Raw genomic sequence first — 15,171 nt, forward strand, 5'->3', positions numbered from 1 at the left:
TGCCTGTTTTTATCCCCGGCCTCCTCTTTCTGTCTCGGTTTCTCCTTCTCCCTCCTTCTGTGTCTCTCTCAAGCATGCTAATGTCCTTCTTGTTGCCTAGGTAACTATTATGGGACCCCCAAGCCGCCAAGGCAGCCCATCATTGGGACAGTGATTCTCAGTGATGCAGGCTCCCAGCAGTCCACCCCAAAGCGCACAAAGTCCTACAATGACATGCAAAACGCCAGAGTAGTGCCTGCTGACGACGACGATGACGACCAGGCCTCGGAAATGAACAACAGTTTTACAGGTGAGGACGTCGCTAGAACTCTCCGGCCTCTCTTCTGTTTGTTGAAGTTTCTGCATCTACAGATTTCTTTGTCTGTACATGTGTGGTGTTCTCCATCTGTTTGTTCTCGAGTGGATGTTTGTTTCGGAGTGTCTCTGTATACATGTGTGTGCTCAAGATCTGGAGTACAGAAGGACCAAGATAATGTTTGCATGTTCATGATCCTTCCCTCTGTTCATCGGTGCTGGGTGTCTGGTGGTTACATCATGTCTTTGTGATGCTGATTCCCTTTCTGTGAGTCTCCAAACACTGCCATCTGCCTGTGAGGAGGGGTATAATGGTGAACAATTGATTATAGGCTACATTTTCAAAATTCATCATTTTCTCTCACGTTTTTCTCACAATTTTTCCTATCTGCACCTTTTAATTTTTCTTACTTTTACTTGTTAAAATCCCTACAGTACATTCATCAAGTAGTAATGTGTCTGCCTGAGGGCTTTTATTTTTAATTTTCAACACATTTTAATCAAATTGCCATCTGGATGTACATATCCCATCCCATAATATTCTATTATAATACACATAATTCACAACTTTTATGCCAAAGTGTCAGTGTTTTCCATCTTTCCTTCTCTCCTGCGAACTCTGTCCTGTTTTTGTGAGTTGGAAGAGATGGTGTTTTTTTTCCCTCTCTCCCCCTCTCATGATACTGTGCATCTATGCCCTCTCTGTGTCCCCCTGCCAGGCCGCCAGAGTGTTGAATTAGCATTCGATCAACCCTGAAAGGCCCACGGAAGTGGTGGAGAATACTGGGCCAGAACTGGAGAGCGAGTGGGAATGGGGGGTTGGGTTAGCTAGCTTTAGGAGAAAGAAGCTTAAAGGGGTGGAGAGGTAAAACGGGGCGGGGGGCAAAACGAGTTTGAGAAAGACTGTTGAAAGAATTAACATATTCTTGGGGCCCTTTCAGTACACTACAAATAGACTGGAGCTAAAGGATAGGAAGAAGGGGAGGGCTGAGAGTTTGATGTAGTTAAAGATGCATGATATTTGCTAAAGTGCATGTCTGCTTATTTCATATTCTGTTCTTGCATGAAAGAGACATAAACTGTGTTTTTGTTCTTTTTTTTATTGTCGTTCTGTGTTGTGCTCGTTGTGTTACCCAGGATCCTTAGTGCGTAGTCTCTTCCCCTCTCCTTTGTTGTGCACAGGTAACCCTAACGAACAGGATGAGAGCCGCGGCGGCATCCTCCGGCCGTACCCCGCACGTGACAATGCTCCATCCTGTGGTCTGAACAATGCGGCCACCTCCACCTCAGAAAGTGGGCAGCAGACCCTGGCAGAACCACAGGTCTCTCCAGAAGACCCGCTGGGGCCGCTGCCTGAAAACTGGGAGATGGCCTACACCGAGAATGGAGAACTTTACTTCATAGAGTATGTATCGACAGCATGCAACACTTCACAGTTTGCCCTGCTGAATTCACTCTTAGCACTGCCTGAATGAGCATTTTTTCACCCGAGCTCACACTATAGTTGATGTTTTCTGTATTTTATCTGCACTATTATCCCTCTTGTTCGTCCAGTGGCTTGTCTTCCCCCATTATTTGGTTTTTAGGCCTCCCCAGCCAACCTGCCCAGCCCCCTGGGTGCCACTGCTTTCCTGTTAATCCCTGCATGTCCCGATCTCTAAAGGAGATCACATCCTGATCACCTGACTACCTCCACCTCTCTGTCCTCTCTGCAGCACAGCAAAGGCACACCACCAGGACATGGCTGTGTATTTTCAGAGCTTGTATGTTCATTTTTCCAATCACTGATTTACTGTTTGTTCTTGTTTTAACAATAGAGGGAAAAATCAGGTGGCTTATTGTTGATATTTTGCCTGCCTGCTCTGTTATTCTCATTTCTCCCTGCAGCAGATGCCTTCTGTCCTCTGTAAACTTGCTGACACGGTTTACTTTCCAATTCTTATTGATGCATTCAAGCCCCCGCCCCCCCTCCGTGCTTTTATATGTTGGTTTGACGGCCTGTGTTGAATTATGCTGTTGTCTTGTTTGTTTCCTCTCAGCCACAACACAAAGACTACATCATGGCTGGATCCTCGGTGTAGAGACAAAGCCTCGAGGCCTCTGGAAGAGTGTGAAGACGATGGTAAGCTGCTATAGATCGTTTACACAACAAAAGTGTACATTCACACTTATGTGTAGTGGTTTAGGAATCAGTGGGTGATGCTTGAGGTCTCATACATTGGGCTCTTCTTATGTTCCTACTGATGACATTATGAAATTCTTAATTCTTCTGTTGCATATTTACAAAACATGTTTTAACTGAGTTTTGATTTGGATTTTAATACAAAATGTATTAATTGTAAATGTTATCAGATACAGAGATGACAAATAAGCCCCAAATACAGAAGAAATGCCAAAAGAAATGACTAAAGATAGTTGACTGGTTCAGAATTCAAAACACAGATTGCAAAATTGCACCATCAAGTGGTGAAATTGAAAGTAGCACACCTCACCTCTAGATACCTCAAGATGTTGTTACATGCTGTTGTTATGAGTTTCTAAGGGGTTTCTGTTTCCCTATTTGCTTCTCTCTGGACTGTCACTTCATTCTTTATTTGCTCTTGATTCCTCCATCCCCTACCCACTTCTTCCTCTCCTACTATCCATCTCTTTTCTTTTCTTCATTCTGTTTTTTTTGTTCCGTCCTGCTTTTACCTTGGAGAAGAAGGGATACATACAGAGGACCTGGAGACCGATCTAGGTAAGATTTTGGAGTTTTGCATTTGACACTGAGGTTATACTGAGGATTAGAGGTTTTTTTTCTATCTTTATTCAATAGCGCAGTCTTTCAATTTGAGGACATGATTTATTGATTTCACATTCATATTTTGTAATGATTTCTCTCAAGCCCTTCCCTCGCACTCAAATAGCTCCTGCTCATGCTTAGATTTGCTCTGCTTCTACTGCATTGCAAATGTGTTCTCTTTACTACTTAGAGCATTCTCTAAGAGCGGTTACTCTTTAACCAGGTCCATCCACACTGGCTCTCCTGGGCTTTATGGAATTCCCTTGCTTTCTTTACAACCTTTGGGATAAAAATACAGTTAGTGTATACACTAGCAACGTTTTCTTTTACTAAAGTATAATGTAAAAAATGATATACATATAATAGTGGCTTCCCATCGGTTTCCTGGAGGGAAAACAATGTTACCATCATGACTCAGGAGTGGGAGTCTGGCTGATTGCAGGCCAACATGGACAACTAAAGTCAAGGACCTCAAATATATATACGTTTGATTTTAATGGCGCTATTACTTCCTTCAAATTCAGTTGGTTAAAATTTATAGCATGAGAATACATCCATTGATATGCTTGGCTGTATCTATATTGGGACCTGAATGGCCGTTGTCTGTCCATCAAGATATCCTGTTACCGTTCAAATATAGATCCAAAAATTGTGCCGGTGTCAGGGACGTTACCTTGCCACCAGATGTGCTTTCCAATGTCAAAATATGTCATTACGAACAAAGTATGTATAAAGTGTGCATTCTGTCCAGAATAACAACGTAATATGCTATATGATCTGAAATGATCCAATCAACATCCCACCTGACATAAAAGCAAAGTTTGAAAGCAGACTTGATGATACTCTGCTCATATCAAATGTACAAACCAAAACCCTTCGTAACTTTTACTAACCTCTCAATGGTAGAACTTGCATATTCTTACGCATTTTACGTATTACACTACAACAGCACTCTCTGATCCAAACAGCTGATCTGCGTCCTACAAAAAAGTCTACACGAAAGCAAGTGAAGCACGTTTAATAAAGAAGTAAAGTGAATGCACATACATGGAGGCAGGGATCTTTTCATTGGTCAAAACTACACCACTCTATTTCTTTAGGGATTTTGGCAACAATATCTCTGAAAGCGAGCATACAGTTTGAGCAGAAGCAGAACAAATTGAAGCACAAGCAAGAACTATCTGAGTGTGAGGGCAGGGTTTTAGGGAAAGTAATGCAAAATTTGAAAGGGAAATCAATAAATTGAATGACCACACTGAGGAAAGCCCCATGATTTTGGTAAAACTCATTCAAATGTTTAATCTCTTTGATCAGAAGTTTATGGATTCATTGTTGTGATAAGTATGAAAACATGATTTCTTCTCTTCACACCATTTGAAATGCAAGCTGCTGCATTGTGTCAGCAGGTTGTGGTGGTGAAAGTTTTTTTTTTTTTACCATGAATGGCGCTGTAGAGCCACTCATAGCAGAGTTATCATTGTATTTTGTGCTGTACCAGCTGGTGCTCTGCGAGGGAGTGACGTGATTGATGTTCCTGCCAGCTGCAGAGAGTTGGCAGTTGGCAGTGATGTCCTATGTTAGCAATATGGCTAAAAAAGAGGAGAAGATGATGACAAGCTAATCATAAAGTAATAAGTATTTAAGTCAGCAATGCATTCAACATGTTTTCAGGCATCAGGACACTGTATTTTGTTGAGAAGTGCTGCATGCAAACAAAACTGTATTTATTTAACACGAAAGTGAAAGAATTTTAACCACATTCACGCACAACAGAGATGGTAAATAAATCCATCTGTTATAAACTTGACCATCACAACTTATGTCTGTGTTCATTCAAGAATGACTTTGATGTTTCTGGCAGTTTGTTTTATTACATTTCTGGCTCTGCAAATCTGTCCATGGAGAATGTCAGGCTTTAATGGAGCCTCGCAGCATTCATCCCTCATGTATTCCTGAAAGAGATACTGTATGCGGTGTAGTTTTGTTGATCTTACATCTGTATACAAATGTTATGCAATACTTCATAGCGTGAAAGGTACGACTCACTTGTCTCACATGTACACAATACATATAGAATATGTTACGCAGAGGACACGGGTTGATGTATGTATTTGGAGTTGCTTCACAGACTGGCAAATGGTTCAGCTGCTGGCTGTCATTTGTTTTGCAGGTAGCACAAACATCCCAGTGATAGAGTAAGATCTCTGTCTCTAACAAGGCCTTGAATGTCTGGCTCTGAGCCTTTATTATTGCTGGTTGCCCGGATGCAGACAGTCCATGACTATTGATTGTGATATCCAGTCTCTTATAGAAGTGTTTACTGGACTTTGTAGAAGCCCACAGAAACACGAGGAGGTAATGTCTTTGTCTGAAATCAAATACAGTGAGAAGGAGAACTGAGATGGACACATCTTAACGGGAATGTGTCAGCTTAATAGGCTTCATCTGTCCACGGATCAAGTGTGTATAGTGGTGTATGTGTATGGGTGTGTTCACAGAATGAGGTAATGTCAAGTGAAGCATAATGTAGTAATATTTAGTTATAGATTTACAGTATGACAAATACAGATATTAGCTGTTTTTTTATTTGATTTCATTGCTAGGTCCACATTTTGATGTAGACTTGTTTTGAGCTGTTTGGTGTCTTTGCTGCATTACTGTGAGATGTTTTAGACTAAATAACTGCCATAACACTTACTGGCAGTTATGCATGTTTGAATAGATTTGTAAATATTCTTAAAGCATGTGTGATACTGGCACAACAAGAGTCCTCTGTATTTGATCAAGAGCCAGTTTAGGCTTGAAATGTTGTACTTGCATTAATGTAATAAAACTGAAATTTGATAGCATGAGTAGAACAGTGTCAAGGGTCCTCAGAAAACAGAAACCACAGCTTGATCTTAAAGGCCCCTCCCTCCAATGAAAATCACATGTTTAACCTTGTTAACATGACCATGTGGTGTTTTTCATATGCTACAAGACAATATCATGGGTGAAATAAGAAGTCAGTGCCACGGCTGAACATTTTCGCTTTGAAACTGCAGTGTACCAAGTACAGTCTCAGTCTTAAAAATGCGGATTCAGTCAGGCAGGATTTCCTATGTCACAAATCTCAAAAGTAACCAATCGTATATAAAACAAAATAACAGGGTCTACCTCCTCAGGTTTTCCCTGACCGCTGATTCTGATCTGTAAGAATAGTAACATTCTGTCGAGTTGAAAAGCCGAGTCCAGCATATTGATGTTTAGCCAAGTTTCAGTTAGCTGACACTTTCTCCTTGATGAATGCTCAGCCTCCATCAGATCAGATCCATTTTCTTATCTAATGGGCAAATGTTGACCAGGAAGAGAGATGGAATTGTTGGCCTGGTTGCATTAGCATTTAGCTAGCTAACAGACCGGCCCACTAATGCCTCTTCTTCTCTGCACACCACTTCCTCTTGTCTCTGAGATGTTGTAGTCTGCTAAGCCAGTCCACTGCCACAGGGCATTGTGTCCTCAAGTTGTTGATAATGGTCAGAAGTTCAGTTGGTCTGTATCTGTCTTATCTGCACACTTAAATTAAGTCCCTGACACTCTTGACACTATAACCGGGAGCCAGAGAAGCCACTGCACTGCTGCCACCATGAACATATTTGCATATTCATAGATCTGGAATTTGTATAGAAAGCTTTATTGTAATTATATTTAACATATAATGAGATTATCAGTGCTACTCCATTTTCAGACAATAAAACAACAACCAGATAAAAACAAGACACACACAGCTAAAAAAAAGATTAAATAGTAGGAGGGTATTGCACTTAATAAAATCAATAGAATTATAAATTTATAGAATAAATAAAAGCAAAAATAAAAATGTAATGAAGGAAAAGGAGTAGATGTCATTTAAAGGATTTCAAAGCAGTAGTTTTACTTTTTTGTGAAAGAAACTATATCACACATTATTGTTCCAAGCAGAATATATTTATATTGCTTAATCCTCTGGGGAGGATCTTAAAAAAATACAATAAAAAAAAGTGTGTCCCCAATTGCCATGTTGCAGTAAAACCTGGGTTCTAAGTAGTTGGCTATGTTTTTTTAACACAGGATTTGATCCCATGTTAGCATTTATGGGAGAATTCAGCATTTGAGGTTTTGATCACTGCCATAAAGAGAGCATGCCCTGAAGAACCATCATTGCAGCTCTGGATGCAATAGATCTAATTGTCGAGAAAATATCCTCCAGTCCAATTCAGCATACTGTATCTACTGTAACTGTAGTTATAATGAATATGATTGCTACACTGAATGTTTTAAGAGTAAATCCAATCACACTGACTCACACGGGTTTGTTAATGACTGAGTTTATTCAGTGTGTAACGTCGGGTGCCTTCTGTATTTCAGAGCTGCCTCCAGGATGGGAGAGGATAGACGACCCAGTGTATGGAGTGTACTATGTAGAGTAAGTTAATCACATTATTGGCAACACAGTAAAAAAAAACATTTTACTCCTTCAGTTCAGCCTTTCCACCTTTAGGCCACATGTAGCTGCCTGACTGCAAAGGCTGAACTTTCAAGTTGAGAAGAGCGCACTTGATGAGCTTCAGTACACTGTAGCTCTGTCGACTCTAATCGCTCTTTACCACTATTATCTTGTTCTTTCTCTCCTGGTCTCCCTCTGTCTGTCTCAGTCATATAAACAGAAAGACCCAGTATGAGAACCCAGTGGTGGAGGCGCGGCGTCGGAAAATCCTGGAGCAGCAGCAGCCGCAGCCTCCAGAAGGTGAGCGGTATATTCGAGGTTCGTTTCCTGCCCTGGCACGGCACCATTTCTTTCTTTCTTCATGTCTGTGAGTGTCATGTCCTTCTAGTTCGTCCAGTGCTCTCCAGGGTTTGGGCCAGACTAATTTTCCCTGCTGTGACTTGACTTCAAATCTGTCAAATCATGTCAAGACATGGCGGAAAAAAATTATTTGCTTAACAGAAATGTTTCTTGTACTAAGTTTTACTAAAATAGAGCTGGCCCAAGGCTTGGTGTTGTCTTTTGGTGTTTAGGTTTTAATTTACATTATTTAAAACCATATATGCTGTATATCATTTTATATTTGCCCATTAAATTTGCTTTACCATGAAAAGGAGAGCCTGTGTTGTCAGAAATGTTCATTTTATCATTTTACAAATATTATTTTTGCTACATTATCATAACTGAGATGAATTGTTGTTTTGCATTACAAGAATTGCAAAAGTATTTTTGGCTCAACAAAGCTGATGTTAATGAGAAGCTAATTATAACCAACGCATAAAAATGAATCAGATGGCAAGTATGTCCTTTAAGCTCTGCGTGTTTGTACATGTGTTGCTGTCAAGTGTTTATATGTGTGCATATGTGTGGCATGAACATACAGTTTTGTGTTGAGTGTGTGTGTGTGGATTAATGTATGTGTGTGTGATTTGTCTGCACAGAATGGATAGAGGAGCACTCCTCAGCAGCCGCTCCACTAGCAAACTATGCTCCAAACCACCTGGAGACCTACAGAGACCCTCAGGTCCCACCATCTCTACCTCCTGGCCCTGCAGGAGCCAAACGTAAATCTTTAAGCTTAATAGATCCTGTATATGCCTCATTAGTGCTGCTTGATTATTTCTAGTATGTGCTTGTGACAGAGACACAATGCCACATTGTCCAGATGAAAACAGGAAAACAACTGAAGCAATTAAAAAAATGTTTATGTTTACTACATCTGCATTAGAATTTTTTTTTCACATTTTCTAGGCAGACTTTCTTTCCTGATTTGATTTGTTACAGCATTTTTTGTCAATAGGAAATGTTTTGTCATCAGCAAATAACACCTTTCAAAATACAGGCAAATCAATTAACTTTTGAAATGGTGTTGAGACCAAGTCCTAATCCTCTCTTTCAGCGTTCACATTTTTACACACAAAAGACTGCAGGCTTCAAAGACTAACCACCATATCTACAAAACATTAATTCAGGAATGTTACAGAATTAGATTTGTTTTCCATTGCTCTGCAGGAGGGAAGCCTTTCTTCACAAGAAACCCAGCAGAGCTGAAAGGAATCTTCATCAACACCAAGCTGAAGAAGAGTCGTCGAGGCTTTGGCTTCACCGTGGTCGGAGGGGACGAGCCAGATGAGTTTCTACAGATCAAGAGTCTGGTGCTGGACGGGCCTGCGGCAGTGGATGGCAAGATGGAGACAGGTGCAGTACACAGCCACCATCCACAGAGGGCACTGTTTTCATTCAGCAACACACTGAAGTGTTCCTCCACCACATCCATCCATTTTCTATATTTCTTATACTGTTGAGGGTGGCTAGAGTGTATCCCAGCATGCACTGAATGAGAGTCAGGGTACCACCTGATCAAGTTGATTACTGTCACAAGCACTGAAGTGTTCTTCATTTATGAAATTGAAATTGAAATTTCCCCATCACACACGTGTGGATTAATGCCAAACATAACCAACAGATTGACATGAATTTGACTTCATATTTACACTTTAAATGGTGTTAAATAACTGTTAATTATATAAATGACTGCATCATTAACAGTAACTTTTCCTTGGTGCAGGTGATGTGATAGTCAGTGTCAATGACACCATCGTGCTGGGCTACACCCACGCTCAGGTGGTGAAGATCTTCCAATCCATCCCCATTGGTTCCATGGTGGACTTGGCCTTATGCCGTGGCTACCCACTGCCCTTTGACCCTGATGACCCCAACACCAGCCTGGTGACCTCAGTGGCCATCTTGGACAAGGAACCTATCATTGTCAACGGACAGGAAACGTTTGACTCACCTTCCAACCAGGCTGGATCCGTTAACGGCATGAGGGAGCCGCGGGCGCACAGCCCCTCAGCTGAGGTGGCATCCAATGGCTCACATGGCTACTCCAGCGATGTGGTCACCCTGGCCTCATCCATAGCCACCCAGCCAGAGCTGATCACCATTCACATGGAGAAGGGAGACAAAGGATTCGGCTTCACCATTGCTGACAGCCTGACGGGAGGCGGGCAGAGGGTCAAGCAGATAGTGGACTATCCACGCTGCCGTGGGCTAAAGGAGGGGGACATTCTGATGGAGGTCAACAAGAGAAATGTCCAAAACATGAGCCACAACCAGGTGGTGGACCTGCTAAGCAAATGTCCCCGAGGCAGTGAGGTCACCATGCTGGTGCAAAGAGGTATGTACTATATCTTGATGTTGGATGATGTCTTCAGGGGTGGATAAACAGATACAGACACTGAGGTTTTGACGGGAGAGGATGTGTGGTTAAGCACACAAAAGAAAGTACTGTTGTCTGCTGAAAAGAAAACAGCTTGAATAGTTGGCATGGAAAGAGTGACATAATGAGAAAACAGGAGAAAAAGTGAAGAAGAGTGTGGGTGGCAGGCTGAAAACGCTTGGAAGGGATGGGATGAAACGCGGAGAGGTAAAGAGACGATGGGCTGAGTATGGCAGTGGATGAACAGATGAATGTGGGAAGGAGTGGGAGGCTCGGTAAAAAGGCGAGATGGATGAATGAGAGGGGAGGGGAGGTCTCGTATATGTTATGAATACAGATGCTGCTGAATTGGACCCCGGAGACTTTGTAAGTCACGTTTGCTATTGTCTTATGTTTCTTATATGAAGATTGGGGTATGGTAAGGGGTGGGACTGCTCAGTGTCTGCTTAGTATGTGTATATTTTCAAATTACTGCACCTGGAATAAGAATTTTCACTGATTTTGATTAGAATATTGAATATTCAATCTGCTTACACTCCAGGTTGTTTTTATGAGTGCTAATGTTAATGAGGATTTTTAATGGTGGACGCTATTTTGTCTGGATTCTCCGCCTGCTCGCTACTACACTTAGCCGCTCATGTTCCACCTCACGACACGTTTGGCCTGGAATGACCCAGAGAAAATGCTTTTCTCATTGAAATGTCAAAATGTGCAAAGTATCCATGCATACAATGAATGTCATTCAGAGTCCCTCATTTGTGTCCAGCCCTTATTGTTGTTAAATTGCCGACTGACCCAAATCTCTATTAGTGGCAGGTTGGGATATGCACCCCACATCAATTATGCCCTCTAATGAGTTGACCTTGTGCACTGCTGGTGGAATGACACTGCTGTATTGTGTTAAATGTCAGCATCATTATGGGTCTGTGTTTGTGAAAGAGACAGAGATAGTGATATGGATGCAGGGCAGTATTCGTCTAACCAGAACACTGAGGGAGAGTATAGAGAGGCATAGAGGGACTAAAGGACAGGATAAGTGGGAAGGAGGCTACAGTCCGTCACTGGGGCAGGCAGGGTGACTGACAGCAGCATAGATCATCTCTGTTAGCTTTGACACCAGCCTGTCATTACTGTGGTCCCAGGTGAATGGCCAGGTGATGAGGGACAGAAACTACACACACAGACACACACTGCACACGCACGCACGCGCAGCCAGGGGGTCGGTGTTCAGGTTAATTAAGCTGCTATCTGTATAGTTGAAATGGTGCAATATGAAATCTGAGTTTCAGTGTGGAATACTAAAATTATTTTATATACCTACTTTAACGAATAGTAACTTTTTTCCCCAACATTCATCTCATAAAAGAAGCTAATGAAAGAATAAGTAAAGATGACGAAGCTGTTAAAAGCTCAATACTGTGGAGACATTTTAGTTGGTAACATAAAAAAGTATTAAGGTTTGAAGCCCAGCATTTGAACATGTAGCGGACACAAGGGATCAAGATGCAATACAGGCAAGGAGTCTGTTTTAAGGGGCTGAATAATTGTGCTGAAATGATTGGCGAAAAAAGGGTGGAAAAAGAATCAACAAATTCATATATAAAGCACTCAGTGATTCTAATAAATCTATTTTTTTTTCCCTTTTTATGTCATTGCAAGGATGAATATATTTGGGTTTTTGGTCTATTGCCCACACAAAACTTGTGATGGACATTTTCACTATTTTCTGACATGTTATATGCTAAACAATAAAAATCAGTCAGCAATATGAAATCAATGTTAGTTGCTGGTGCACTTGATATTAACAGTTCTTGGAACCAAGATTTGTGCACAGCTTACTGTCTGAGAATAATGTAGTGACCTTTCAAGTGATCGCTAGCAGCTAGCGCATAATCATTCACAAACAACAATTATAGGAGCTAAGAGGAGTGGGGTAAGGCTTAAATAAGCGGAGAGAGTAGCGGATGAGAAATAGGAGGGCCGGGGATCATGTTTTGAGAAAGTGGAGGTGGAGGATTAGAAGAGAAGAGCGTGAGATTTGCTAAACAGCACTGGAAGTTCAGCAAGGGGAGCATATATGAGGGGATTGGTTTAGAAAAGTACTGGCAGAGGAGAGGATGAGGAGGAGGAACAAGGTGGACTTCAGCTAGAGGAGAAGAAGCCTTAATCTGTCCATCTGTGACTCATCAATTTGCGCTGTCTGACTCATCAATCTATGCTGTCTGACTCAGAGTCAGCAAAGTCCATTTTTGAGAGAGGGTACAAAGCGCAAGGTCACACAAACATAACATCACAAGGATTGTTTTCACTCAAACACGTTTGTTTCCCACAGTGATTTTTTTTCCTCTTAGATATTAAAGTCATTTTGAAACAATTGCTAATGACAACATTTATGCAAAGTAAGAGTTCTTGAGATTATGAATATATCCTTCAATTCTAAAAAATGTCTTACTATAGTTTAGAGTGGCTATAAGTTATATTTTATAATAACAGTGTATCAAATAAGAATGTGTTATGTGAGAGACATCGCTCATAGCAATGAACCTACGGAGATTTATCACCCGACTCTGCAGCTCCCTGGCTTTGAGGAGCTTTACAATAAGTTTCAGCTCATTGTTAAACTGTCCAGATGCAACTTCACTCTTCTGATTCACACTCACTGCTCTGAATATTGTTATTCTTGGCCGCTGCGGGCAGCTGTTTTCTGAAAAAAAAGCTCCAAAAACCTATTGTACACTGATTACAACTTGTTCCTTCTGCCTACAAGTGGCCAACGGTTATTGTAGGTTTGAGCATTCTTTCTAAGATTCAGATTGAGTTGTCTGCATTACGTTTGACATGCATGAAAAATGAAGAAAAACATCTTTTGTAACACTATTCCAGTTCCACAGATTATCTTTATTGCCCAGAAGGCAGCATCACTCTGCACTAAACAGTGTCAGAGTAGTTTGCTTGTGGCTAAAGATACGCAGAGTTCAGAAGCGTCACAAATAAACATTCAAATGTGTTTTGTCACAGAGCATTTGCAGAAGGTTGTTATGCATTTTGCCATTACGTTAATGCTCCCTGCAATGGCAGAGCAGTGCATCTGAAATGAACAGAGCCACATTTTGGCTTTTGGAGTGCCCAACAAATGATCCCTCTAGTATAAATTCTGTGGTGGTCGAACACCTGGAAGAGGCGAGAATGACATCATGTAATTTGTGCAATGGAAATAGACACAAGGTAGGATAGATTGTTGTGGTAATAAAGGAAGTAACTGCTAAAGCACTGTGTAGTAGCAGTTATAAAAAGAAAAACAAAATTAATTTGTTTACATACCAAATAGGTGTTTGTTGGGAGAAATATTTTTATGATTAATATACATACATATCACCATCTAATAACAGTGTTTTTTAGAAATACATACAAAAACTGGGAAATCCTCAACACTTCTCTTTCCTAACCCACATATGACAAATGTGTGTGATGTGCAGGATCCATTTACATCATTAAGTGAATTTGCAGCACTCTAAGCAGTTGCATGTCCAAATATCTACCTGTTAAAAATATCCATTGTTATCTTAAGCTTTCTTGTCAATTTAAATTTTAAAGATAACATCTGGTGTTTTCACACACAGGATCCTCCCCTGTAAAGGAGGCCAGGCCAGCTATGACTCCTCCATCTTGTCTTCCCATCGTTGTTGCCATGACAATAGTGCACAGCGCTCCTGTCCCCTGAGAGACAGAGAGAAAGAAAAGAGAAAATGAAAAGACAAGAGAGAGGGGAAATAAAATATAGAGGAAATGAAGGCAGAGGAATGAAATATGATGATAACGGTCGAGGAAGAGTGAGACAGTATCAGTGTTATGGAGTACAGTAGATGAAGAGAGAGAACTGCCAGATAATAGGACAATCTTACAAGTAGAGCAAGGACAAATGTTTACAGGTTTGGCTCAACAAAAGAGAACACTACTCATATTCTACGCCTTCGAATAATGTATATAGAAATCCTGGAGGAAGGACCATTGACTTGAACTGTGTGGGCTCTGCATAGAACCACCAAGGCCACATCTTCAACAGCATATTGAAACACTGGGCCATTCGCCTCGCTGCAGATTCAGTTTGAAAAGCTTTTTCAGAGCTGTTGCTCCAGGATGAAAGAATGACACCACTCCCCCTACACACACATACACATACATACACAGTGTTGTACCCACACAAGTATGCCTAAACACACTTTTCTTCATTTTACTGAAGTTGTGCTCAGTTGTTACAGCTCACCAGTAAAAAAAAAAAAACAAAAAAAAAAAACGGCATGAGTGATTCCTAAAAAGAATCAATCACACACACAAAATTGTGATATGTTGAACCAACGGCAAGGACAGTCAAGATAAAGGTATGAACTGCTTCTTTATCATCAGTACCCACTTGTCTTGTGCATACACAAATTACACAAGCTATTAAGAAGAACCACTAACTGGTATGTTTCATGCTCCCGACTGATGATATGAACATGTTATTTTAGGCTGCAGTACAGTATCTGTGTTCCTGCTGCCTTTAATGTTATTAAATAATTCCCTCATTAGCATATTTATGTGTAATTGTTCTAGTTTTAACACACATACTTTACTGTCTACTGTTAAAGAGCCAACCTCCTCCGCACTGATGTTTAGAGCCAGTTTAGGTCACCAAACAACCAACAGCTCTCGCTTTCACTTGCAATTTGTTTACCTCCTCTCTCATTTGAATGATAATGGACAAAGTCTTCCTGGTAGAAGGTTGCCTCAGTATTAATAAAACAAGGCCTTTCAAGTCAGTTTTGCATCCTTAGTGATCAGTGCAGAGTCTTTTAAACAGAGCTGTGTTTTGTTGGGGGGTTATTG

The 15,171-nt window shown here is 41.0% G+C and overlaps 1 protein-coding gene across 9 annotated transcripts in view; it reads left to right on the top strand.

Moving 5' to 3' along the window:
* Window positions 1-15,171, top strand: part of LOC128357209 (membrane-associated guanylate kinase, WW and PDZ domain-containing protein 1-like) — a 90,505-nt gene that overhangs the window by 55,157 nt on the left and 20,177 nt on the right. For 4 of the 9 annotated variants that reach the window (XM_053317480.1, XM_053317482.1, XM_053317486.1 and 1 more), the window contains 10 exons: window positions 101-289; window positions 1,477-1,699; window positions 2,010-2,057; window positions 2,334-2,416; window positions 2,996-3,034; window positions 7,466-7,523; window positions 7,753-7,862; window positions 8,525-8,647; window positions 9,096-9,281; window positions 9,652-10,263. In XM_053317480.1, coding sequence (XP_053173455.1) covers window positions 101-289; window positions 1,477-1,699; window positions 2,010-2,057; window positions 2,334-2,416; window positions 2,996-3,034; window positions 7,466-7,523; window positions 7,753-7,862; window positions 8,525-8,647; window positions 9,096-9,281; window positions 9,652-10,263 — 1,671 coding nt within the window. The remainder of the gene's footprint in view (window positions 1-100; window positions 290-1,476; window positions 1,700-2,009; window positions 2,058-2,333; window positions 2,417-2,995; window positions 3,035-7,465; window positions 7,524-7,752; window positions 7,863-8,524; window positions 8,648-9,095; window positions 9,282-9,651; window positions 10,264-15,171) is intronic. The other 5 variants (XM_053317484.1, XM_053317488.1, XM_053317490.1 and 2 more) reach the window with 3 other exon arrangements.

Source organism: Scomber japonicus, chromosome 4 (genome assembly GCF_027409825.1).
Source record: "Scomber japonicus isolate fScoJap1 chromosome 4, fScoJap1.pri, whole genome shotgun sequence".
NCBI lineage: Eukaryota > Metazoa > Chordata > Actinopteri > Scombriformes > Scombridae > Scomber > Scomber japonicus.